The following is a 23,298-nucleotide window of genomic DNA, read 5'->3' as shown; positions in this document are numbered from 1 at the left end:
CCTCCTGGTCCATCTAGTCTGCCCTTATACTATTTTCTGTATTTTATCTTAGGATGGATCTTGGTTTATCCCAGGCATGTTTCAATTCACTTCCTGTGGATTTATCTACCACGTCTGCTGGAAGTTTGTTCCAAGGATCTACTACTCTATGATGAGTCAATAGGGCATAGAAATCTAATTAATAATAAATAAAATAATAAATAAAGTGCGAGGAATTGTCCTCAGTCACTTTTCCCCCCGTGCCGGTGTAAACTTCCGTCACTAAATGAACTGTGGCAAATCAAGGACGGTCGGTCGTTATGCCGAGGTGAAAATAAATAATTTATTTCTGATAAAATGTGGGACTTTGGACACCACTGCAACAAAATCCTTAGCTCATATCTTCTCCAGTGTTCCTCTTAATGCCGTGAAAAAAGAAGCGACGTTTTAACCGACTCCGAACATGGGAAAAGAAAGAGTCTGAAAAGAGCTGGCCAAAATCGTGCCTGTCTTGGTTCCGGTTTTCCCGGGAAGTCACCGGGGTCAGCGGTCCCTGGCTATGCTTGTTGGAGATTTGGAATAGACTCGGGGAGCTCAGATGCCCATTTTCCACCCCAAAAAACCATAATCCTTGCTGATTTGTAATGCAGAGAAGGGGCCACCACCAAAAAGGCCCCCCTGCTTGTGCCAAACTCGGGCCTCGGCACACGACGGAAGGATGGGCCCTTCCTCGGATACCCAATGTCTGTTTCAGTCGCCACCTCTCAAATCTCCCTTTCCAAGGTACAAAATTTCCCAAATTTAGGAAGACATCCAACAGGAACGAAGAAGGGGAGATTCCTCCCTTAACATCCTGGTTAAAGGTCTCGTTTTGGGGGTTCACCAGATGAATGAGACTCCGGGCCGTTCCCCGTCCACGATTCGGCGTAGGCGTTCACGACGTAAACAGGTAGATCCGTCTCTTTCTCGCCTTTGAGCTCCAGTTTATCCGGCATCGACTCCTCCGCCTCCTTCGGGTCTGCCGGGTGATGAAACTCGACTCCGAATTGGTAGACCACCGTCCCAACCGTGGCCCCCAACATGGGGGCGGCGATGGGAACCCACCACCAACAGTGTCCGGCGCTGGACGACCAAAAAAACAAGAGAAGGAAGGTGAAGCTAGAGAGATCGAGGGGCGAATAAAGGTAGGCTTGAACCGGTTAACAGAGTTCGCAGGCCAAAAGTGTTTGTGTGTGCAAGTACGCTCGTACGTGCCCACACTCATTTAATAATAATAATAATAATTTATTAGATTTGTATGCCGCCCCTCTCCGAAGGTGGGTCTTAAGTAGTTTACGGAAGACAAGGAGGGTGGGAGCAGTTCTAATCTCCGGGGGGAGTTGATTCCAGAGGGCCGGGGCCGCCACAGAGAAGGCTCTTCCTCTGGGGCCCGCCAGACGACATTGTTTAGTCGACGGGACCCGGAGAAGGCCAACTCTGTGGGACCTTATCGGCCGCTGGGATTCGTTTGTTGAGTTGTTGACAAGAAGGAGGTCATAGCTGATGATTTTAAGGGCTCTGCTTAGGTCGTGTTTAAGGCGACATAGTTCTAAGCTTACTAGGATTGTACGTCTAGTTGCAGAGGGTGTTCTGCTGCGTGTAGAGGAGTGGAGGGCTCTTCTTAGTAAAGTATCTCGGGGCATTTTCTAGAGGGTTTATGTCCGAAATGCGGTGTGGGTTCCAGGACAGATGAGCTGTATTCAAGGATTGGTCTGGCAAATGTTTTATATGCTCTATTGCAGTGATTTTCAACTTTTTTTTGAGCCTCGGCACATTTTTTACATTTATGAAACCCTGGGGCACATTGGGGGGGGGGGGCTAAAAAAAGTTTGGACAAAAAAATTATCTCTCTCTCTCTTCCTCCCCTTCGCTCTATTTCTTTCTCCCTCCCTCTTTCTCTCCCTTCCTTCCTCTTTCTTTCTCTCTCTCCATCCCTCTTTCTTTCTCTTCCTTCCTTCCTCTCATTCTTGCTCTCTTTCTCTCTCCCTCCCTACCTCCCTTTATGTCTTTCTCTCTCTCTCTCCTTCCCTCCCTCTCTTTCTCTCTCTCTCTTTTGCTTTCTTTCTCTCTCTTACTCTCTCTCTTTCTTTCTCTTGTTCTCTTTCTCTCTCTCTTGCTTTCTTTCTCTCTTGTTCTCTTTCTCTCTCTCTTTCTCTTGCTTTCTTTCTCTCTCTCTTGCTTTCTCTCTGCTTTCTTTCTCTCTCTTTCTCTCTCTCTTCCTTTCTCTTGTTCTTTCTCTCTCTCTTGCTTTCTTTCTCTCTTGTTCTCTTTCTCTCTCTCTTGCTCTCTCTGCTTTCTTTCTCTCTCTTTCTCTCTCTCTTCCTTTCTCTTGTTCTTTCTCTCTCTCTTTCTTTCTTTCTTTCTTTCTCTCTCTCTTGCTTTCTTTCTCTCTCTTTCTCTCTCTCTTCCTTTCTCTTGTTCTTTCTCTCTCTCTTGCTTTCTTTCTTTCTTGTTCTCTTTCTCTCTCTCTTGCTTTCTTTCTCTCTTGTTCTCTTTCTCTCTCTCTTTCTCTTGCTTTCTTTCTCTCTCTCTGCTTTCTCTCTCTCTCTTTCTCTCTCTTCCTTTCTCTTGTTCTTTCTCTCTCTCTTGCTTTCTTTCTCTCTTGTTCTCTTTCTCTCTCTCTTTCTCTTGCTTTCTTTCTCTCTCTGCTTTCTTTCTCTTTCTCTCTCTCTTCCTTTCTCTTGTTCTTTCTCTCTCTCTTGCTTTTTTTCTCTCTTGTTCTCTTTCTCTCTCTCTTGCTTTCTTTCTCTCTTGTTCTCTTTCTCTCTCTCTTGCTTTCTTTCTCTCTTGTTCTCTTTCTCTCTCTCTTTCTCTTGCTTTCTCTCTCTCTCTCTTGCTTTCTTTCTCTCTCTTTCTCTCTCTTTCTCTCTCTCTTCCTTTCTGTTGTTCTCTCTCTCTCTTGCTTTCTTTCTCTCTTGTTCTCTTTCTCTCTCTCTTGCTTTCTTTCTCTCTCTTGCTTTCTCTCTGCTTTCTTTCTCTCTCTTTCTCTCTTTCTCTCTCTCTTCCTTTCTCTTGTTCTTTCTCTCTCTCTTTCTTTCTTTCTCTTTCTTTCTCTCTCTCTTGCTTTCTCTCTGCTTTCTTTCTCTCTCTTTCTCTTTCTCTCTCTCTTCCTTTCTCTTGTTCTTTCTCTCTCTCTTGCTTTCTTTCTCTCTTGTTCTCTTTCTCTCTCTCTTGCTTTCTTTCTCTTTCTTTCTTTCTCTCTCTCTTGTTCTCTTTCTCTCTCTTGCTTTCTTTCTCTCTCTCTTGTTCTCTTTCTCTCTCTTGCTTTCTCTTGTTCTCTTTCTCTCTCTCTTTCTTTCTCTCTCTCTTGTTCTCTTTCTCTCTCTCTCTCTTTCTCTCTCTTGCTTTCTTTCTCTCTCTCTCTTGCTTTCTCTCTTGCTTTCTTTCTCTCTGAGCTTCACGGCACACCTGACCATGTCTCGCGGCACACTATGGTGCCGCAGCACACTGGTTGAAAAACACTGCTCTATTGTATCTAGTCCAACCTCCCGCCCTGGGGACCTTCACCTTATGATGCCGCTAAGTGCTTAAGTGAGCTTTGTCCTGTTTATATGACCCTTCTTGTTGCATTTGTTAAGCTAATCAGCTTCACCTGGGTAGGAATGATGGAAACACACTCACCTGAACACCTGAGGACCCCACCCAGCAACGTAGGTAAACAACCGTGGGCCCAAATCCCGAGCTGGGTTGATGGCGCAGCTGCAGTTGGCCCCCATTGCCACGCTGAGGGCGAAGACCAGGAGACCCACGGCCAAGGGGTCCAATCCCGGTGGGATGCGTTTGTTACGGGCATCGATTATGGCCAGGATACCTAACACCAGGACTCCTGTGCCCAGCACCTGGGAAGGTAAAAGGGGGATGGTAGGAGAAGCAGCAGCAGGGGGGAACGAGGAAGGGAGGGAGAGAAGGAGGGAGGAAAATGAAGAGAAAATGAGAGGAAGGAGAGAGGGGAAGGAAAAGAAGAAATAGAAGGAAGGAAAGAAGGAAGGGAGGAATAGAGGAAAGGAAAGGGAAAAGGGAAGGAGAGGAGAGGTAGAAAAGGAAAGGAAAGGAGGGGAAAGGAAAGAAGGAAAGGAGAGGAGAGGAAAGGAAAAATAAAGAAAGGAAAGATAAGGAAAGGAAAGAATGAAAGAAAAGGAAAGAAAAGAAGGAAAGGAAAGAGGAGAGGAAAGGAAAGGAAGGGAAGAAGGAAAGGAAAGAGGAAAGAAAGGAATGGGAAGGAAGAAGAGGAGAGGAAAGGAAAGGAAAGAAGGAAAGGAAAGAGGAAAGAAAGGAATGGAAAGGAAGAAGAGGAGAGGAAAGGAAAGGAAAGAAGGAAAGAAGGGAAGAAAAGAAGGAAAGGAAAGAGGAAAGAAAGGAATGGGAAGGACGAAGAGGAGAGGAAAGGAAAGGAAAGAAGGGAAAAGAAGGAAAGGAAGGAAAGGAGAGGAGAGGAAAGGAAGAAGAGGAAAGGAAAGATAAGGAAAGGAAAGAATGAAAGAAAAGGAAAGAAAAGAAGAAAAGAGGAAAGGAAAGGAGAGAGGAAAGGAAAGGAAAGGAAAGAAGGAAAGGAAAGAAGGGAAGGAAAGAAGGAAAGGAAAGAGAAAAGAAAGGAAAGGAAAGAAGGAAAGGAAAGGAGGATGTCGGCAGGGAAAGAAGAGGAAAGGAAGGATAAAGAAAGGAAAGATAAGGAAAGGAAAGAAGGAAAGGAAAGAAAAGAGTAAAGGAAAGGAGGATGTGGGCGAGGAAAGGAAGGAAGGAAAGGAATGTAGGATAGGGAAGGGAGGAAGAGAGGGAAGAAAAGGAAGGACAAGGGAGGAAGGAAGGGAAGCAGGAAGGATCGGGGTGAGCATCAGCAGAACCAATAACCCAGAAGCCTGCAGGAGATGGCTGCTTATCTCACCTGGTCAAAAAATCCATTCGGGATGGACAGGTAAGGGGCCGGATAGGTGGCAAAGATGGAGGCCGTTTCCCGAGGCCCTGTCACTCTCAGGGTCCCATTGCTGTAGCTGTGGATGGCGTCTGCCAGGAGAGAGAGAGATGATCCTTGGAACAGCCTTTTTAAGTGAGTAGTCCTCAGCGTTCCTTCTACCCTCCAAGATCACCCAAGCCTTCTTGATTCTGGCCTCTGCAGGACCAAGGGTGTCCAGCCATGGTGACCCAGAAGGGGATCCCCACCCACCCCCAACGTCTTCACCGAAGCGATCGGGTTACCGTAATAAAGGACGTAGACTGTGCCGGCCCCCGCGAAGGCCCCCAGGAGTTGGATGAGAATATAAAGGGGCAGTTTCCACCAGGGAAACTGAGCCAGGAGGCACAGGGCGAGCGAGAAGGCTGGGTTCAGGTGTCCTCCTGGGGGAGAGAGAGAGGGAGGGAGGGAGTGGGAGAGAGGGAGAATGAGAGAAAACGAGAGGGAGAAAGAGAAGGAGAGAAAGAGAAGGAAAAAGAGAAAGAGAACAAGAGAGAAACACGATGAAAGAGAGAGAGAACGAGAGAAGGAACAAGAGAAAGAGAGAGAGAAAGAGAAAGGGAGAGAAACAGGAGAAAGAGAGAATGAGAGAAAGAGAGGGAGAGAGAAAAACAGAAAAAGAGAGAAAGAGAAAAAAGAACGAGAGAGAAAGAAAGAAAGAGAAAGAGAGAGGGGGAGAGAGAAATAGAGGCTGAAAGGGAGAGAATGAGAGAGAGAAAGAACGAGAGAAAGAGAAAAGGATGGAGAGAGGGGGGAGAGAGGGAGAGGGAGAGAAAGAGAGGGAGAGAGAGAGAAAGAGAATGAGAGAAAGAGAGAAAGAAGAAAGAGAGAGGGAGAAAGAAAATGAGATAAAGAAAGAGAAGAAGAGAGAAAGAGAGATTCCTGTCAATCAACACCAACATCATTATACACTATTATAATATTTCTTCACTTTGTGGTCAGTTTAAGAGGAGTGGGCTTCAACTCCCAGAATCCCCCAGCCCTGATACTTTAAGTGGGGTGTGATTTATGATCTTTCCCCATCATTTTCTGATAGAAAATAGATATAACCACTCATTAGATAGTGATTTCATTTAACGACGGGCAAGTCACTTAATGACAGGTAAACCCAAGGCCTGCATCTCCGTCCAGCTGTCCATCCAGCTACCATCCACTGCCTGTCTGGTCTCCCCATGGGGGAGGGAGACTTGGGTGGGTTGGGGGGAGGGGAGACAGGTATGCAGGGGGGGAGCTCACCTGAGACGCCCCCCGAGAGGTGGACGGCCACCATAACAGCAACACCGCTGGCTAAGGAGGAACTTAAAAAATTGCCTTTGGTCCCTTCGCTGGTGACGCTTTGGGCCGAGGCGCTGAGCGTGATGACCTAGAAAAAGAAGGAAAATTAAATTGAAATTGAAATTAAAAGAAAAATTAAGGCTGGTCTCTGTCTTATCCTGATTCCCACCTATTCCCTGTTAAACTATCCTCCCTCCCTCCCTCCTGTCCTTCCTTCCTTCCTTCCTTCCTTCTCCTCTCTCCTTTCCTTCCTCCCTTCCCCTTATTCTCCTTCTTTCCTTCCTTCCCTCTTTCTAGATCTAGAAAGCTTAGAACTACGTCGCCTAAAACACGATCTAAGTATTGCCCACAAGATCATATGCTGCAACGTTCTACCTGTCAATGACTACTTCAGCTTCAAACGCAACAGATTCAAACTTAATATTAACCGCTCCAAGCTTGACCGTAAAAAATACGACTTCAGCAACCGAGTTGTCGAAGCGTGGAACTCATTACCGGACTCAGTAGTGTCAACCCCTAACCCCCAACTTTTTCCCCTTAGACTATCCACGATTGACCTCCCCAGGTTCCTTAGAGGTCAGTAAGGGGCGTGCATAAGTGCACCAGTGTGCCTTCCGTCCCCTGTCCAATTGTCTCTCCTTTATCTCATATCTTTTCTTCCTTTCATATATCTTCTCCTCCATTTTTATATCTTTCTTCTATCCTTTTCTTTATATATATTATTACATATCTTTCTCTTCAATGTGTATTCTGTATTGGACAAAATAAATAAATAAAATAAATAAATAAATAATAAATAAATAAATATTCCTTCCTATCCTTTCCTCCTCCTTCCGTCCCTCCTGTCTTCTTTCCTTCCTTTTTCTCTTCTTTCTCCCTCCCTCTCTCCATTCCTTCCCATCTTTTTTCCCTTCTTCCTCCCTCCCTTCTTCCTCCTTTCCTTCCTTCTTTTTTTCTATTCCTTCCTCTGTCATTTCTTCCCTCCCTCTTTCTTTTTCTTCTCTCCTCCTTTCTTTTTCATCCTTCCTTTCCTTCCTTCTTCACTCACAGTCACTCATGCCCTCATCACCTCGAGGCTCGACTACTGTAACGCTCTTTACATGGGGCTACCTTTGAAGAGTGTTCAGAAACTTCAGATCGTGCAGAATGCAGCTGCGAGAGCAATCATGGGCTTCCCTAAATATGCCCATGTTACACCAACACTCCGCAGTCTGCATTGGCTGCCGATCAGTTTCCAGTCACAATTCAAAGTGTTGGTTATGACCTATAAAGCCCTTCATGGCATCGGACCAGAATATCTCTGGGACCACCTTCTGCCGCACGAATCCCAGCGACCGGTTAGGTCCCACAGAGTTGGCCTTCTCCGGGTCCCGTCGACTAAGCAATGTCGTTTGACGGGACCCTGGGGAAGAGCCTTCTCTGTGGCGGCCCCGACTCTCTGGAACCAACTCCCCCCAGAGATCAGAATTGCCTCCACCCTCCTCGCCTTTCGTAAGCTCCTTAAAACCCACCTCTGTCATCAGGCATCGGGGAACTGAGATAACTTCCCCAGGCCTATATTGTTTATGTATGGTAGGTTGTGTGCATGTTTTTTAAATTATGGGTTTTTAGTTTTAATTATTAGATTTGTATTTTTTTTAAAAAAATATTTCATTAGTTTCTGCACATACATAAGACAATACAAACAATATACAACAGTGTTCTGTGCATGTGTTCCCATCACCCGACTAAACATACATTCCCCACCACCAATTGGGGGGGTTCAAATATTTACAAGTATATATTCTGTTATTTCCTGAGCTCTGATTTGCATTTATTTACAATTCAAAGAGTGATTGGAGTTTATTTTTCACTTTTTCGTCGCAAATTTTACTGAACATATAATCTTTCACCTTGTCCCATCGTTAAATCAGTTTTTCCACTTTGTTTTCATTAAAGTTGTTTAATCTTATTTCCATAATTTCCAAGAGAATGTGATCCACCATCTACCAGTACCAATTCTGTAATGTCCATTTTTAGCCTCTTTCCAACCCAATACCACTACTGCTTGAGCGCTTTCCAATGCTGCAGTTTTTATTTCTTTAAAATCTCTCAGTTCTCTTTGTTTAACTAATACCGCTATTTCTTTTGTAATTATCCACTTAATGTTTAACATCTTATTTATTTCATTCTGCACTTCTTTCCAGGTTTTAATTATTTTTTAGTTTTAATTATTAGATTTGTATTGTATATTGTTTTTCTATTACTGCTGTAAGCCACCCCGAGTCTACGGAGAGGGGCGGCATATAAATTTATTTATTTATTTAATAATAATAATAATAATAATAATAATAATAATAATAATAATAATAATAATATCAGAAAAAACTTTCTGACAGTAAGGGTGATAAACCGGTAGAACACTTTGCCACAGGAGGTGGTGCCCTCGCCTCCCCTGGAGGTCTTCAAACAGAGACTGGACAGTCATCTTTCTGGGATGGTTTGATGTATCCTGCGTTGAGCAGGGGGTTGGACTTGATGACCCTGGAGGTCCCTTCCAACTCTATGATTCTATGAGCCTTCCCAGATTCTGGGCAAAGAACTGCTGGCGTTGGGCATCTTCGCCGTCACTAAGGGCAACATTGTTGGTCAACTACGACAGTAGGGAAATTGAGCCGAAAACGAGCCTGCGGGTCAAGAGAGCCCGTTTGCCAAATTCGGTCAAGAAGAGGCCGAACCGGCTCAGCCGGCTTCACCGTTCTCGGTCCCAAATAAACGCTTTCCGAATCCAAAGGAATTTCTCCTGGGGGTGATTGACAGCCACAAAGAGGATGGAGGTTGGGAAGAATCTTTGGATAGATACTGGCAACTCCCTGCGGCGAGAAATCTAGGCCGTAAGGTTGATTTATGTTTATAATAACCTACTTTTTTTTCCCTTTTAGCTGCGTGGATTGGCTCGCCGTTTTATCTCGCTCCCTTGTGGGCAGGAATGACAGGGGTTGTCATTGGAAAGGTGTCAATTACGCAGGTGTCAGTTACGCAGGGCAGAGTCCCAAGTTTCTCTCGCTGAGCCAGACGGTCGTTAAGTGAGTATTGCCCCATTTTGCGACCATTGTTAAAGTGAATTCCAGGCAGTTTTTAAAGACAATCTGGTTTTCCCAGGTCACAAAAAAGGGATCGCGTGACCGTTGCAAATATGAGCTCCACATTTTATCAGAAATAAATTATGAAATTTTAAAATTTCAATAAAAACTTTAAAAAAAAATAAAATAAAGCAAATATGAGTATGAACTTTGATCACGTGACCAGAGAGATGTGGCAACAGTCGTAAGTGTGAAAAACATAGAAGATTGACAGTAGAAAAATACCTCCTGGTCCATCTAGTCTGCCCTTATACTATTTCCTGTATTTCATTTTAGGGTGGATCTATGTTTATCCCAGGCGTGTTTACATTCAGTGACTGTGGATTGACCAACCACGTCTGCTGGATGTTTGTTCCAAGCCTCTACTACTCTTTCACTCAAATATTTTCTCATGTTGCTTTTGATCTTTCCCCCAACTAACTTCAGATTGTGCCTCCTTGTTCTTGTGTTCACTCTCCTATTAAAAACACTTCCCTCCTGAACCTTATTTAACCCTTTAACATATTTAAATGTTTCGATCATGTCCCCCTTTTCCTTCTGTCCTCCAGACTGTACAGATGGAGTTCATGAAGTCTTTCCTGATACGTTTTATGCTTAAGACCTTCCACCATTCTTGTAGCCCTTCTTTGGACCGGTCAATTTTATCAATATCTTTTTGTAGGTGAGGTCTCCAGAACTGAACACAGTATTATTCCAAATGGGGGTCTCACCAGTGCTCTATACAGTGGGATCACAATCTCCCTCTTCCTGCTTGTGATACCTCTAGCTATGCAGCCAAGCATCCTACTTGCTTTCCCTACCGCCTGACTGCACTGTTCACCCATTTTGAGACCGTCAGAAATCACGATCCTCTTCGGAAGTTTTTGCTAGCAGAAAACTGCCAATACAACACTCCCCAAATGGCTCCAAATCCCTTTTTCCGTTCTAACTTTGAACCGTCATTAAACGAGGACTACCAGTAGTTGGAGATTTCTGTCTCCCCTGCAGCTGTTTATAAGACAAGGGAATATTTGCACTTTTAGTTAAAGATGTACGAGGGAGGGCAAAATATCCCCTCCGAGCAAATAAATAACTTGACAGGTCAGCCGCAGGTCCGTTGCGTGAAAACGCCGGTGGTGCAAAAAGAGGTGGATTTACACGCACAAAAGCACGCAGGTTTTGACCCCAATGTCTTCTCGGTGAAAGGCAAGGCGTGTGTTTTCGATAATTTTATCTTTTAAGAGACGAGACAACCAAGTGGAGAGGAGGCTGCAGTTTGCAAGCTGCACTGAGATTTGCAAAAGAGCATAAAAGCCGACAGAGGCTACTCAAAAGCGGAAGGAAGGAAGGAAGGAAGGAAGGAAGGAAGGAGTAAAAGGGAAGGAAAGGAAAAGGGGAATGGAAACGATAGGGAAGGAAGGAAGGAAGGAAGGAAGGAAGGAGTAAAAGGGAAGGAAAGGAAAAGGGGAATGGAAACGATAGGGAAGGAAGGAAGGAAGGAAGGAGTAAAAGGGAAGGAAAGGAAAAGGGGAATGGAAACGATAGGGAAGGAAGGAAGGAAAGGAGGAAGAGGGAAGGGAGTGGGAAGGATACGGAAGGAATAAAGGAAGGGAACAAGGGAGAGGGAAGAAGGAAAGGACGAGGAAGGGAGGGAATAGGAGGGGAAAGGAAGGAAAGGCAAGGGAAGGAGAGAGGGAGGGTGAGAAGGAATAGGGACAGAAGAAAGGAAGGGAATGAGGGAGAGAGAAAGGAGGTATAGAGAGAAAGGAAAGACAAAGGCAGGGAATAAGGGAAACTGAGAAAAGGATAAGGAGAGAGAGAAGAGAGGAAGAGAGGGAATGAGGGAAAGGAAGAACGAAGGAAGGGAAAAAAGAAGCAGGGAGGGAGGGAGGAAAGAAGAAAAGAAAGAAGGAAGGAAGGAAGCAGGGAGGGACGAAGGAAAGAAGAAAAGAAAGAAGGAAGCAGGGAGGGAGGGAGGAAAGAAGAAAAGAAAGAAGGAAGGAAGCAGGGAGGAAGCAAGGAAAGAAGAAAGAAGGAAGGAAGCAGGGAGGGAGGGAGGAAAGAAGGAAAGAAAGAAGGAAGGAAGCAGGGAGGGAGGAAGGAAAGAAGAAAAGAAAGGAAGGAAGGAAGCAGGGTGGGAGGAAGGAAATTTTATTTTCCCACTGCTATAACTTATTATCTTCTCTATCTCCTTTCGTTCACAGCTTCCAAGACCCTCATCAAACACCCCCCTTCAACCTTCAATTTGGTTTTGTCTTTCCCAAAATTAGCCCCCACCCCCCGCCAATTCCCACCTTGCCCTCCCCAAACCTTCCCAACGCACCGCCAAATTACCTTTCCGCCTGCAGGGCACCTCTTTTTAAGCCCCCAGCGGAGATGCCCACCTGGAGAAATGCCACCCACCCTCAATCCAGCTGCAAAGCTCCCCCCCCCGACCTCCCCCCCCCCCCCCCGGGAAAACTCACAATTAAAAGAAAGACGCCCAGGAACTCAGCCAGGCATTGCCGCAGGAGGTAGCTGCGAAGCCGGCAACGGGTTCGAAGTGTGCCCAGCCAGCGGGCGTAAGACATGGCGAAAGAGAGAATCGGGCTGGTGCAAGATAATATATATATATGTATATACATATATAAATACGCCTCCACCACAAAGCTCCTTGACCGGGCAATGAAGATGATAATAGCTTCAGGGTTGATTAATTACCTGGCCACCTGGTTACGTAAGGGCAAAGGACAGAGGAGGCAAGGGAAGGGATACGGGCCAATGGGTCAGCGGGCGGGACGGAGGCCGGATGGCCGAGGGGAGAGGTCCAGCTCGCCTCTGCAACCCTTCAGAGGAAAGGTAGACTTGCTGAAGCGGGGAGGGTCGTTCGGCCAAGGTTGGGGTATTCTCCCACCCCGTTTTTCCCCGGGCGTTGGGTGCGAAGGGTTGGCACCCGTTTTGGCGTCTTGGCATTCTCCGCCGGCCTTGCCCTTTGGGATGTTGGAACAGCACACAAACACACACACACAGAGTGGCCCACGGGTGTTGTGCCTACGTAGGCCTCTCTCGCACACAGGACACACCCAAGGAGAGTCGTGCCAGGTTGGACGGGGGCCAAGGCTGCGGCCCCGAAGTCAAGGCGGGGAGGGCGGTTTTAGGGGGGGTGGGTTTGAATCCAGGAAAAAAGGGGGGTGTTAATTTATTTTAATTTAGAAATCTGTTGAGGGGGGGAAAAAGTGATGAAAGACCGCCATCCAGAAACTGAGGGTCTGTGGTTCTAATATATGTCCTCGACTTATGTCCTTTCGTTTTAGTGGCCGAAGTTGCAACAGTCCTGAAAAAAAAAGTGGAGTTGACCGATTCTGACTCAGAATGACCAATTTTCCCTCAGAACGACCAATTGTAATCTCAGAATGACCAATTTTCTCTCAGAATGACCAATTGTAATCTCAGAATGACCAATTTTCTCTCAGAACGACCAATTGTGATCTCAGAAAGACCAATTGTGACCTCAGAAGAACCAATTTTCTCTCAGAAGGACCAATTGTGACCTCAGAATGACCAATTTTCTCTCAGGACCAATCATGACCTCAGAACGACCAATTTTCTCTCAGAAGGACCAATTGTGACCTCAGAACGACCAATTTTCTCTCAGAAGGACCAACTGTGATTTTTCACGCTTACGACCATTGCGTCATTTCTGGGGTGGGTGGTTGGTGGGGTCACGATTGAAATTTGGATGCTAAAGGCAACTGACTGGTCATCCCCTTTCCAACGAGTGGAGACAAGGGGGATGGGGTATTCACTTAGCAACGGGCTCAATGGAGGTCGTGAGTCAAGAGATGACCTGTGATGCCTCTCCGTCGGCATTGGAGAACCTCCAGTTCCAGGAGCCATCTACCCGCAGTATGCCCAGACTCGGAATCCAGACAAGTAGCTTCGACAGGGTCTTAGGATTTTGCCAGGGTAATTTCTTGCTCTCCCTGCCCCCCCCTCCAAAATAAATCTTCAAAGGGAGAAAAAAAAATAGCACGTGGACCAACCTGAAGCATAAATATAGTTTTATTTGTCCTATTTTCAGGCTACGAAGAAGACGAGTGGAGCAGAAAGTAGAAGCAAGGTCGGGAAATGCATAGAAACCTGGGATAAAATGACAATATATATATAAATATATATCCATATCCATGCAGTTATATGTGCATCATACATACATACATACGTACATACGGTATATATATATATTCTTTCCTATTTTCCCCACGGCAATCCTGTAACTGATGATTGGCCCAAATACACCCAGCCAGCTTTTATACCTCAAGTGGAATTAGAACTCCCAGTCTTCTGGTGATTAACCCAAAGGCACCCAGTCAGCTTTCATACCTGAAATGGGACCAGAACTCCCAGTCTCCTGGTGACTGGCCCAAAGTCACCCAATTGGCCTTCATGCCTAAGGTGAAACTAGAACTTCCGGTCTCCTGTTGATTGGCTCAAAGGCACCTAGGTGGCTGTCATGTCTAAGGTGAAACTAGGACTCCCAGTCTCCTGGTGGTTGGCCCAAAGTCACCCAATCAGCCTTCATGCCTAAGGTGGAACTAGAACTTCCGGTCTCCTGGCAATTGGCCCAAAGTCGCCCAGTTGGCCTTCATGCCTAAGGCAGCACTAGAACTCCCATTCTCCTGGTCCCTGGCCTTCACTACCAGACCGAACTGAACCATACGCAGGGCAAGGCGGAGAAAACGCCATCGGAATGCCTGGATCCTTCGCCCTACCTGCCTCTCTGTCAGCAGAATTATTGATTCGGGAACCAGCGACGGAAAAAGGTGTTGAGAATCGAACTCGTATCACTCAGGTCTCCGCTTGGGCCGGAGCCGAAGGGGTCCGGATCTCCTGTGAGGGGAAAAAAAATCCCTCCTGATGTTTTATTCCCATTCATGTTCCTGATTCTTTGGCTTGCCCAGTTTCGATGTTACTGGCTTTGCCCTAGGTAGCCATGAGGACTAGAAACATGTGTTGGCAGCCTCTGGCCAAAAATAGGGGTTTTTTTAAAAAAAAGGATGGCAGTTGGGAAGAGGCTCCTCCTGTGACTCACGTGGGTCTCTCGTCGGGCCATCGTCGGGCCCCAGGCTCCGAGTAACGACGGTTTCCTCGTGGCCCTGGCTGTCCCTCACCGTCCGGCGTTCCTCGACTGTCTAAAACCAGGAGATTTGGGGGTGGAGCGGGAGAGAAAGGGCGTAAAATTCAGAGAAACGGCTTTCGGCGGTTTGAAATGGTTTTTGAGGGAAACGGTGAGGACTAGAAACTTGAAAGGCGAGACACACATTTGAAAATGAAATAACGGATTGTCATTTGGTATAAAAAAAACCAACAACGTAAAAAATATGGTTAAGAATATGGCGTGGATGTTTTATGAAACTCACCCCATCGGGTCCCATCACTTTAGTGACCGAGACGCTTTTGAAATACGATCGCGGCTGAGCGGGAGTTAGAATGGCCTGCAAACCTCTGGACGTCACTTGAGAATCGAGATCTGCGAGGGGGAAAAAAAATGAGATCCAGATAGAGAAAAAAATGAACAATGGTGATAGGAAGTTATGGGTTTCGGAGTCAGAACAGCCCATGCCTTAGAAACATAGAAACATAGAAGTCTGACGGCAGAAAAAGACCTCGTGGTCCATCTAGTCTGCCCTTATACTATTTCCTGTATTTTATCTTACGATGGATCTATGTTTACCCCAGGCATGTTTAAATTCAGTTACTGTGGATTTATCTACCACGTCTGCTGGAAGTTTGTTCCAAGGATCTACTCCTCTTTCAGTAAAATAATATTTTCTCATGTTGCTTTTGATCTTTCCCCCAACTCACTTCAGATTGTGTCCCCTTGTTCTTGTGTTCACTTTCCTATTAAAAACACTTCCCTCCTGAACCTCATTTAACCCTTTAATATATTTAAATGTTTCGATCATGTCCCCCCTTTTCCTTCTGTCCTCCAGACTATACAGATTGAGTTCATGAAGTCTTTCCTGATACGTTTTATGCTTAAGACCTTCCACCATTCTTGTAGCCCGTCTTTGGACCCGTTCAATTTTGTCAATATCTTTTTGTAGGTGAGGTCTCCAGAACTGAACACAGTATTCCAAATGTGGTCTCACCAGCATTTTATACAGCGGGATCATAATCTCCCTCTTCTTGCTTGTTATACCTCTAGCTATGCAGCCAAGCATCCTACTTGCTTTCCCTACCGCCTGACTGCACTGTTCACCCATTTTGAGACTGTCAGAAATCACTACCCCTAAATCCTTTTCTTTTGAAGTATTTGCTAACACAGAACTGCCAATACAATACTCAGATTGAGGATTCCTTTTCCCCAAGTGCATTATTTTACATTTGGAAACATTAAACTGCAGTTTCCATTGCTTTGACCATTTATCTAGTAAAGCTAAATCATTTACCATATTACAGACGCCTCCAGGAATATCAACCCTATTGCCTTGGTCCTGTCAATTTTCCATGACCGTGAAGCCAAACGTGCTGGTCCTCAAGTAACGATGATAAGAAAACCTGTCCCTTAACGGTTGTAATTTGGGATTGTCACCAAGCGTGCCGTCACAAAATTAATTTTTATGACCTGTTTTCCCGCCACTGGGCCGTCGTTAAGTAAATCACCACGGCTATTAAGTGAATTTGTGGGCGTTAAGAGGGAAGGCCGGCGCTTTCGACCTTCAGGAAACCAGATAGTATCTTTCTCAGGGGTTTCAAGGTATTTTGAATGGTCACTAAGTGAGTAGTTGGTCGTAAATCGAGGACTCCCTGCAGTTGAATACTTTCAGGTTATGACGCCGTTGGGCCAGAAGACAACAAAAAAAAGCAGGTTCCGTGTTTGCTCTGCAACAACAAGGACTAGAAACTTGGAGCGAAGCCGCCCGAAAAGGCATAAATAGTCTGTTTGGGTTGGAAGCGGTTCAGGCTTTTGAGTTTATAATTTAGTTATCTACCGCTCAGCATGAGATTAGGTGGCAAAGGCCCGTTAATTATTAATCTGAAGTCATAAATGGGATTATTTAAAAGGTTTAGCTGCAGAGATAAGGCTAGGGCTGCCATCGTTCCTTCCTCTGAGCTCCTGTGTAACTCGGTGGCCAACGTTATCTGGTGGCGGGGAATTCCAGAGTCCAAGAAGTGTTTCCTTCACGTGGATATAATCTATCTTTGTAGGCCCGTTTTATATCAATTTTGGTGGAGAACGTTTTGAATGACCAGATTTCATCAATCCTAAATTAGCTTTCTTTTAAAAAAAAATTATTTTTATTCCTTGGTCATGGGTATTGGTTTTAGCTTTTCGTTTTTAATTGGATTTTTGAAATGTTTCTATCTTTGTCTATTTGATATACATCTCTGTCTGTCTGTCTGCTTGTCTGCCTGTTACTATCTATCCATCTTTCTCTATGTGTGTGTGTGTGTGTATGTATATATATACATATATATATAACAACTTCAGGCTGAAGTTGTTAGCTTCGTGCTGCTTTGAATATATATTCAATATTCAAAGCAGCACGAAGCTAACAATCTACATATACAGTGGTCCCTCGATCATCGCGAGGGTTCCGTTCCAGGACCCCACGCGACGATCGATTTTTCGCGAAGTAGCGGTGCGGAAGTAAAAACACCATCTGCGCATGCGCAGATGGTGTTTTTACTTCCACCGCAGCAGCGAGGAGCCGAAGATTGGGGTTTCCCCGCCGCCTCACTGCTGCCGCTTGTCCGTGCGCGCGCCGCCCGGCCTTCACCCGCCCACCCCGTTGCTCTCGCTGCTTCCCAGCTGGGAAGTGGCCCCCGCGCACGCGCTGCCCGGCCTTCCCCCGCCCACCCCGTTGCTCTTATTGCTTCCCAGCTGGGAAGCAGCCCCCCGCGCGCGCGCCGCCCGGCCTTCCCCCGCCCACCCCGTTGCTCTTATTGCTTCCCAGCTGGGGAAACTCCACCATCTACGCATGCGTGGCCATAGAAAATGCGCAGATGGTGTTGTTTACTTCCGGGTTGAAAACTCGCGATATAGCCCTTTCGCGATGCTCGAGGACGCGAAACTCGAGGGATCACTGTATATATGTAGAACAATCTACATATATATATGTAGAACAATCTACATATACAGTGATCCCTCGAGTTTCGCAATCTCAATCTTCACGAAACGCTATATCGCGATTTTAAAAAAAATATTAATTAAAAAAAAAACCACTTCCGGGTTTGGCTTCGGGAGTCAGCTGGGAAGCGGCGCGGCTGTTTTAAAAGGTCGCAGCCAGCCTGGGGGGCTTCCCAGCACCCCCCCGAACCCCCAACCTGGCTCTTCCCGGCCGCCCACGCAAAGGGGAAACCCCGGCTCCTCGCTGATGCCCGCCGCTCGCCCGCCCGCCAGCAAGAGGGGAAGACCCAGGGAAGGTTCCTTCGGCCGCCCAGCAGCTGATCTGCTCGGTAGCGCAGCAGCAGCGAGGAGCCAAATCGGGGTTTCCCCTTTGCGTGGGCGGCGGGGAACGCAAACTCCACCATCTACGCATGCGCGGCCATAGAAAAAAGGGCGCGCATGCGCAGATGGTGTTTTTACTTCCGCAACCCTACATCGCGAAAAATCGATTATCGCGAGGGGTCTTGGAACGGAACCCTCGCGATAATAGAGGGATCACTGTATATATATATATATGTATGACTGTTTTTTTATATTAAGGGCTTTAACTGTGTTTTTTTTAATTATTGGATTCGTACTGTGTTTTGCTGTTGTGAGCCGCTCCGAGTCACCAGAGAGGGGCGGCATACAAATCTAATAAATCTAATCTAATCTAATCTAATCCAATCCAATCCAATCTAAATATGTTCTGGCCTCATCAGCTAGCCATATCCTCTCACACTGGGATTTGAACTTACAGCCTTTGCCTTGCAAGGCAGAGAATTCGACAGAGAGGGTATGGCTAGCTGATGAGGCCAAAACAAGGCCGAAATAGATCTATCCTAGTCTCCCTTAATTTTAAATTCAGCAAAAACATGTGATATGTGTATGTGTGTACATATAATAATAATAATAATAATAATAATAATAATAATAATAATTTATTAGATTTGTATGCCGCCCCTCTCTGAAGACATGTATGTATGTATGTATGTATGTACCACGTTTTTGCTGAATTTTTTTAAAAAAAATAAATTAAGAGAGACTAGGATAGCACTATTTCGGCCTTGTTGTGGCCTCATCAGCTAGCCATACCCTTACTGGGATTTGATCCTGGGGCCTCTGCCTTGTAAGGCAGAGAATTAACCTCTAGGCCACAGGATCTGATCCCTTCCGCTTTGTATCAGGGAGGGGCTATATGTTTTTTTCCCTGTTGGATCACCCTGGTATATTGAAGGAGTGTCACAGTTCCTTTTTTGCCTCTAGGCAAAAACACATATCCACATATATCACATGTTTTTGCTGAATTTAAAATATATATATCTCCTACCTAATATATATATCTCTCCCACCTATTTATCATCTACCTATACTTACCTATATGTCTACTACACATGTCTGTCTGTCTAGGTCTTTCTGTCTATTTATCCATCCATCCCTCTCTTTCCATCCTACCTACCTATTTATCATCTACCTATACCCATCTACCTATATATATCTACTACACATCTGTCTGTCTGTGCCTGCCTGCCTGCCTATCTATCTATCTATCTATCTATCTATCTATCTATCTATCCACCTACAAGTCTTAAAGCCAACAAATTTGGAGACCCCTGATCTATTAAAAAATAATGGATTTTTCTTTAAAAGCTTCCGCCTTTCTTTATGCTAATCTATGAGCACAAATAAAGGACTCGGTTGATTGGCTGTCAAGATCTTTAAAATAAAGACGGCAAATAGCTAGCTCTCCCCCCTGAATCCTCCAATGGCTGAAATGCTGCAAATATTTGCCCTAGGGTTAACATTGTGTTTTGCCCTAAAATTTAGTTTCTGACCTCCATCTTCTTTGCGAGAATCTTTTGGATCAGGGGACTCCGACTGGCTCTCTTGAAACTGCAAAAAATGAAGGAGGAAGAGGAGGAGGAGAAGAGAAAAAATATATAATCACAGTCTTTGGACAATTAAGTCAAATAGGGGATGTCAGTGGGGGTTGCAGGAGCCAATTTCCCCCCAAAAAAACCTACAAGTGCCCAACGTACCCCTCGAAAAGGGCCCCAAGGTCTCCCCCCCGAAATTGGAGGATTGGGACCCTCGTCTGATCCGGGGTTTCGGCTATCCGGGAATTTCAGCATTGAATCGCGGAGGGTCTTATCAACAGGGGGACTGGCTGACGGTGGGCGGGATTCCAAGCGAGGGAATTCTGGGGAAAAGGGAAAAAATGGAAAGTGTGAAAAAAAAAACGGAAGAGAGAGAGTGAGTGAGGAAGGAATAGAGGGAAGGAAGGAAAAAGGGAAGGAGGGAGAAAGAAAGGATGGAAGGAAAGAGGGAAGGAAGGAAAGAAGGGAGGGAGGATTAGAGACAGGAATGAAGAATTTGAGAGAAGGAGGGAGGCAGGGAAGGGAGAAAGAAGGAAGGAGGGAAGAACAGAGGAAGGAAATGGAAGGGAGTGAGGAAGGAATAGAGGGAAAGAAGGAAAGAGGGAGGGAGAAAGAAAGGATGAATAGGAGAATTAGAGATAGGAATGATTTGAGAGGAGGAGGGAGGGGGGGAATGGGAGAAAGAAGGAAGGAGGGAATAACAGAGGAAGGAAATGGAAGGAAGTGAGGAAAGAATAGAGGGAAAGAAGGAAAGAGGGAGGGAGAGGGAGGGAGGGAGGAAAGAAGAATGGATGGAAGGAAGGAATAAAGAGAGAAAGGAAATAAGGAATGAGGAAAGAAGGGAGGGGGGAATAGAGACAGGAAAGAAGGAATAGAGGGAAGGAGGGAGGGGAGTAAGTAAGAGAGAGGGAAGAAGGAATAAAGAGAGGAAGGAAGGAAGACGAGGGAAGGAAGAAATAATACAGGGAGAAAATGTAAGGCAGGGAGGGAAGAAGGAATAGAGGGAAGGAAGGAAAAGAGGGAGAGAAGGAGAGGGAGGAAGAATGGAAGGAATAAATAGAGGAATGAAGGAATAGAGGGGAACAAATGAAAGAGGGAAGAAGGGAGGGAGGAATAGAGGAAAGAAGGGAAGGGGGGAAAGAATAGAGGAAGGAAATGGAAGGAGGAAGGGAAGGAAGGAAGGAAGGAAGGAAGAAAGGAAGAACCATTGGATCAAAGCCAGATTATCCCTCCAGATCAACTGGGCCAGACTCCCCCTTCCCCCCGGAAGGGCACCCACCAAAGGACGGGGGAGGCAGACTCCGGGTTCCAATGTCGTTGAAGAAGTTGTTAAAATCCCGGAATAGCTCCTGGAAGCCAAATTGGTCATGGAAGTGAATCCCGCCCGGTTCAAAAGTGTAGCCGAAAGTGAAACCTTCGGGGAAAAATTGGTTTTCCTGAAAATCCAAATCGTCCTCATCGTCTTCGTCATCCTCGTCATCCCGGGTGAAAGCCCCCCAAAAGGGGTCGGGGGTGCTGAAAGAGAGGGAGGAGGGAGAGAGTGAAATAGAGATGTGCCAGTCCAATGGATATAATGTAGATAGATATAGATATCTCTCTATTATTCATGTCTATTGATATCTATAAATCCGTATAGTTGTCTGACACTTTTTTACATTATGTCTATCATTTATTGATTTACCCGATATATATTTGATATCCATCTTTGTCTATTTCTCTTATCCATCTCCTTCCTTCCCTTTATCAATTATGTTCCTTCTTTCCCTTCCTTCATCATCTATCTCTTCTCTATCTATATCATCTATCTATCGATCTTCATCCTTATTATCTATCTTTATCATCTATCTATCTATCTATCTATCTATCTATCTATCTATCTATCTATCTATCTAGTCTGTCTATCTACCTATCTATCTATCTTCCTTCATCATTATCCATTTTCATATCTATCTACCTACCTACATCTCTATCTATATACATCTTTCTCTCTTTCACAAACATCTATCTTCATTATCTATCCATCCATCCATCCATCCATCCATCCATCCATCCATCCATCCATCCATCCATCCATCTATCTATCTAATATACATTGTCTGTATCTAATCTATGAACTGGAGACTCCAAGTCTCCACTGTACATTTTCACAGAATTTTTTTATTTTAAAAAACCCCAATAAAAGAGGCCAAATGGACTAAAACTAAGATAAACAAGGATTTGATTTCCGAGTGGGTCTATGTACGCCAACCAAGGAAGGACCCCGGTTCAAATCCTGAAGCTCAGAACTCTCTCCCTTTGTGTGTGTGTTATCTGTCTGGCATTAATCTGGGTCCAGTCTACCTCACAAGGTCGTTGTGAAGGTTAAATGGAGGAATGACATTCATATCTGTATACACACACACACATACATATAATTTTGCACAACAGGTAGAGAGTCCAGCTGGGAGGGAAGGAAGGGCTGTATTCCCTTGGTTGGCAGGCAGGCAGGAGTCCAACCGGTGCTGCATTATCTTCCCAGGCATGGGAGGCCCCCGTTTATGGACAGCTCCCCCATTCTTCCTGAGGGCAGGGGATGATGGACTCGGTGGTCCAACCCCCCTGCAAAGCCACAGGCCAGGAATGGCTTCAACCGGTGAGGCTTCTGCCCACTCCAGGCGCTTGGAAGGCTTCTGGGGCAGGAAAGGGGGCTCGGAGGGCCCGACCTATCGAGGGGACCCCCGTATCTCACCTCCGGAAGCCGAAAAAGCCTCGGAAAAGGTCGAAAACGCTCATTCCGCCCAGCGGCCGTAAAGTGATGCGGCTCTCCCAGGCGCAGCAGCCGCTCGCTTCCGCCACCCCGTCGCGAAAGGCAACTCTTACCGTAAAGCAGGCCCCGCCGTTTCACATCGTCCCACTCGGCCCCCCAAAAAACGTCACTTCCGAAGCGACGCTTCTCCATCTGGGCGACTTCAACTCCCAGAATCAACTCAAGAGAAGTTTAAAGCAAAGCCAGCAAAGAGGGGGAGGAATTCTGGGAGTTGAAGTCCGCGCGCCTCTAAAAGTCGCCTAGGCCTTTTGTTAAACTTGTCAGGAAAAAATCCCAAACTTAAAAAAACTTTTTTTAAAAATACAAAACTCTTTTTTTGCATTTCCTGGCTAGTCTCCAAGGGAGGACCTCTGTTAAGCCTTGATTTCAGTTGTCAGTGAAGACAATATTCTAAATTTGGCTGATCTTTCATTTAAGATCCATTTTTCAGTTATTGTTATTCAGTTATTTCAGTTATTATAATATTATTATTCAGTTATTTTTGAGTTATTGCCAAAATAAAGTACTGGAAACAAGCTTCTTCACAGCCCCCATTCCCATTTCTTAAAGGGACTTTAAGGAACATCTTAAAAAATAATTTTTTATGAGAACCTCTATTTTAAAAAAGAGTTATTTGTTCAATACTTCACCGGAAGAGCACTTCACTCTTCTACTCGAAACAGAATACCCTACGAATGTAGACTTAACTATCCTGGGTTTAGAAATCTTAGAAGTACGACGCCTAAAACACGATCTAAGTATTGCCCACAAGATCATACGCTGCAACGTCCTGCCTGTCAATGACTACTTCAGCTTCAACCGCAACAACACAAGAGCACGCAACAGATTCAAACTTAATATTAACCGCTCCAAACTTGACTGTAAAAAATATGACTTCAGCAACCGAGTTGTCGAAGCGTGGAACTCATTATCGGACTCAGTAGTGTCAACCCCTAACCCCCAACATTTTTCCCTTTGACTATCCATGATTGACCTCTCCAGGTTCCTAAGAGGTCAGTAAGGGGCGTACATAAGTGCACTAGTGTGCCTTCCGTCCCCTGTCCAATTGTCTCTCCTTTATCTCATATCTTTTCTTCCTTTCATATATCTTCTCCTCCATTTTTATATCTTTCTTCTATCCTTTTCTTTATATATACTGTATTACT

The 23,298-nt window shown here is 45.4% G+C and overlaps 2 protein-coding genes across 4 annotated transcripts; both read right to left on the bottom strand.

Annotated features, from left to right (window-relative positions):
* Positions 1-297: 297 nt before the first annotated feature.
* On the bottom strand, positions 298-13,454 carry AQP10 (aquaporin 10). 2 transcript variants are annotated; one of them, XM_070766743.1, is made up of 6 exons: positions 13,365-13,454; positions 6,203-6,329; positions 5,212-5,349; positions 4,901-5,019; positions 3,640-3,857; positions 298-1,101 (listed from the first exon to the last, which is right to left on the bottom strand). In XM_070766743.1, the coding sequence occupies exons 1-6, from the start codon at positions 13,371-13,373 to the stop codon at positions 837-839; spliced, it is 876 nt and encodes a 291-aa protein (XP_070622844.1). In that variant the 5' UTR covers positions 13,374-13,454; the 3' UTR covers positions 298-836. The 2 variants fall into 2 exon arrangements, with proteins under 2 accessions (XP_070622844.1, XP_070622843.1); XM_070766742.1 differs by lacking the exon at positions 13,365-13,454 and adding an exon at positions 11,808-12,655.
* Positions 13,368-22,185, bottom strand: HAX1 (HCLS1 associated protein X-1). Of its 2 annotated transcripts, none has more exons than XM_070766744.1 (8): positions 22,076-22,185; positions 20,627-20,862; positions 19,510-19,670; positions 19,306-19,363; positions 14,739-14,848; positions 14,411-14,510; positions 14,091-14,208; positions 13,368-13,461 (listed from the first exon to the last, which is right to left on the bottom strand). In XM_070766744.1, the coding sequence occupies exons 1-7, from the start codon at positions 22,117-22,119 to the stop codon at positions 14,111-14,113; spliced, it is 807 nt and encodes a 268-aa protein (XP_070622845.1). In that variant the 5' UTR covers positions 22,120-22,185; the 3' UTR covers positions 13,368-13,461; positions 14,091-14,110. The 2 variants fall into 2 exon arrangements, with proteins under 2 accessions (XP_070622845.1, XP_070622846.1); XM_070766745.1 differs by having other exon boundaries at positions 14,095-14,208; positions 22,076-22,184.
* Positions 22,186-23,298: the final 1,113 nt, after the last annotated feature.

The sequence above is a fragment of the Erythrolamprus reginae genome, chromosome 13, assembly GCF_031021105.1.
Source record: "Erythrolamprus reginae isolate rEryReg1 chromosome 13, rEryReg1.hap1, whole genome shotgun sequence".
Taxonomy (NCBI): domain Eukaryota; kingdom Metazoa; phylum Chordata; class Lepidosauria; order Squamata; family Dipsadidae; genus Erythrolamprus; species Erythrolamprus reginae.
Note: the sequence above shows the minus strand (reverse complement) of the source record. Positions and strands in the feature narration are given on the sequence as shown.

Bases quoted from the DNA above. Each gene is read 5' to 3' on its own strand.
- HAX1 (XM_070766744.1), bottom strand. From the start codon at position 22,119: ATGAGCGTTTTCGACCTTTTCCGAGGCTTTTTCGGCTTCCGGAG. The intron at 19,671-20,626 runs GTGGGTGCCCTT...CCTTTTCCCCAG, and splicing joins TCTGCCTCCCCCGTCCTTTG to AATTCCCTCGCTTGGAATCC. The intron at 19,364-19,509 runs GTACGTTGGGCA...CATTTTTTGCAG, and splicing joins CTTGGGGCCCTTTTCGAGGG to TTTCAAGAGAGCCAGTCGGA.
- AQP10 (XM_070766742.1), bottom strand. From the start codon at position 11,966: ATGTATATACATATATATATATTATCTTGCACCAGCCCGATTCTCTCT. The intron at 5,020-5,211 runs GTAACCCGATCG...CTCTCCTGGCAG, and splicing joins AGTCTACGTCCTTTATTACG to ACGCCATCCACAGCTACAGC. The intron at 1,102-3,639 runs GTGAGTGTGTTT...TTGGTCGTCCAG, and splicing joins TGGGGTCCTCAGGTGTTCAG to CGCCGGACACTGTTGGTGGT.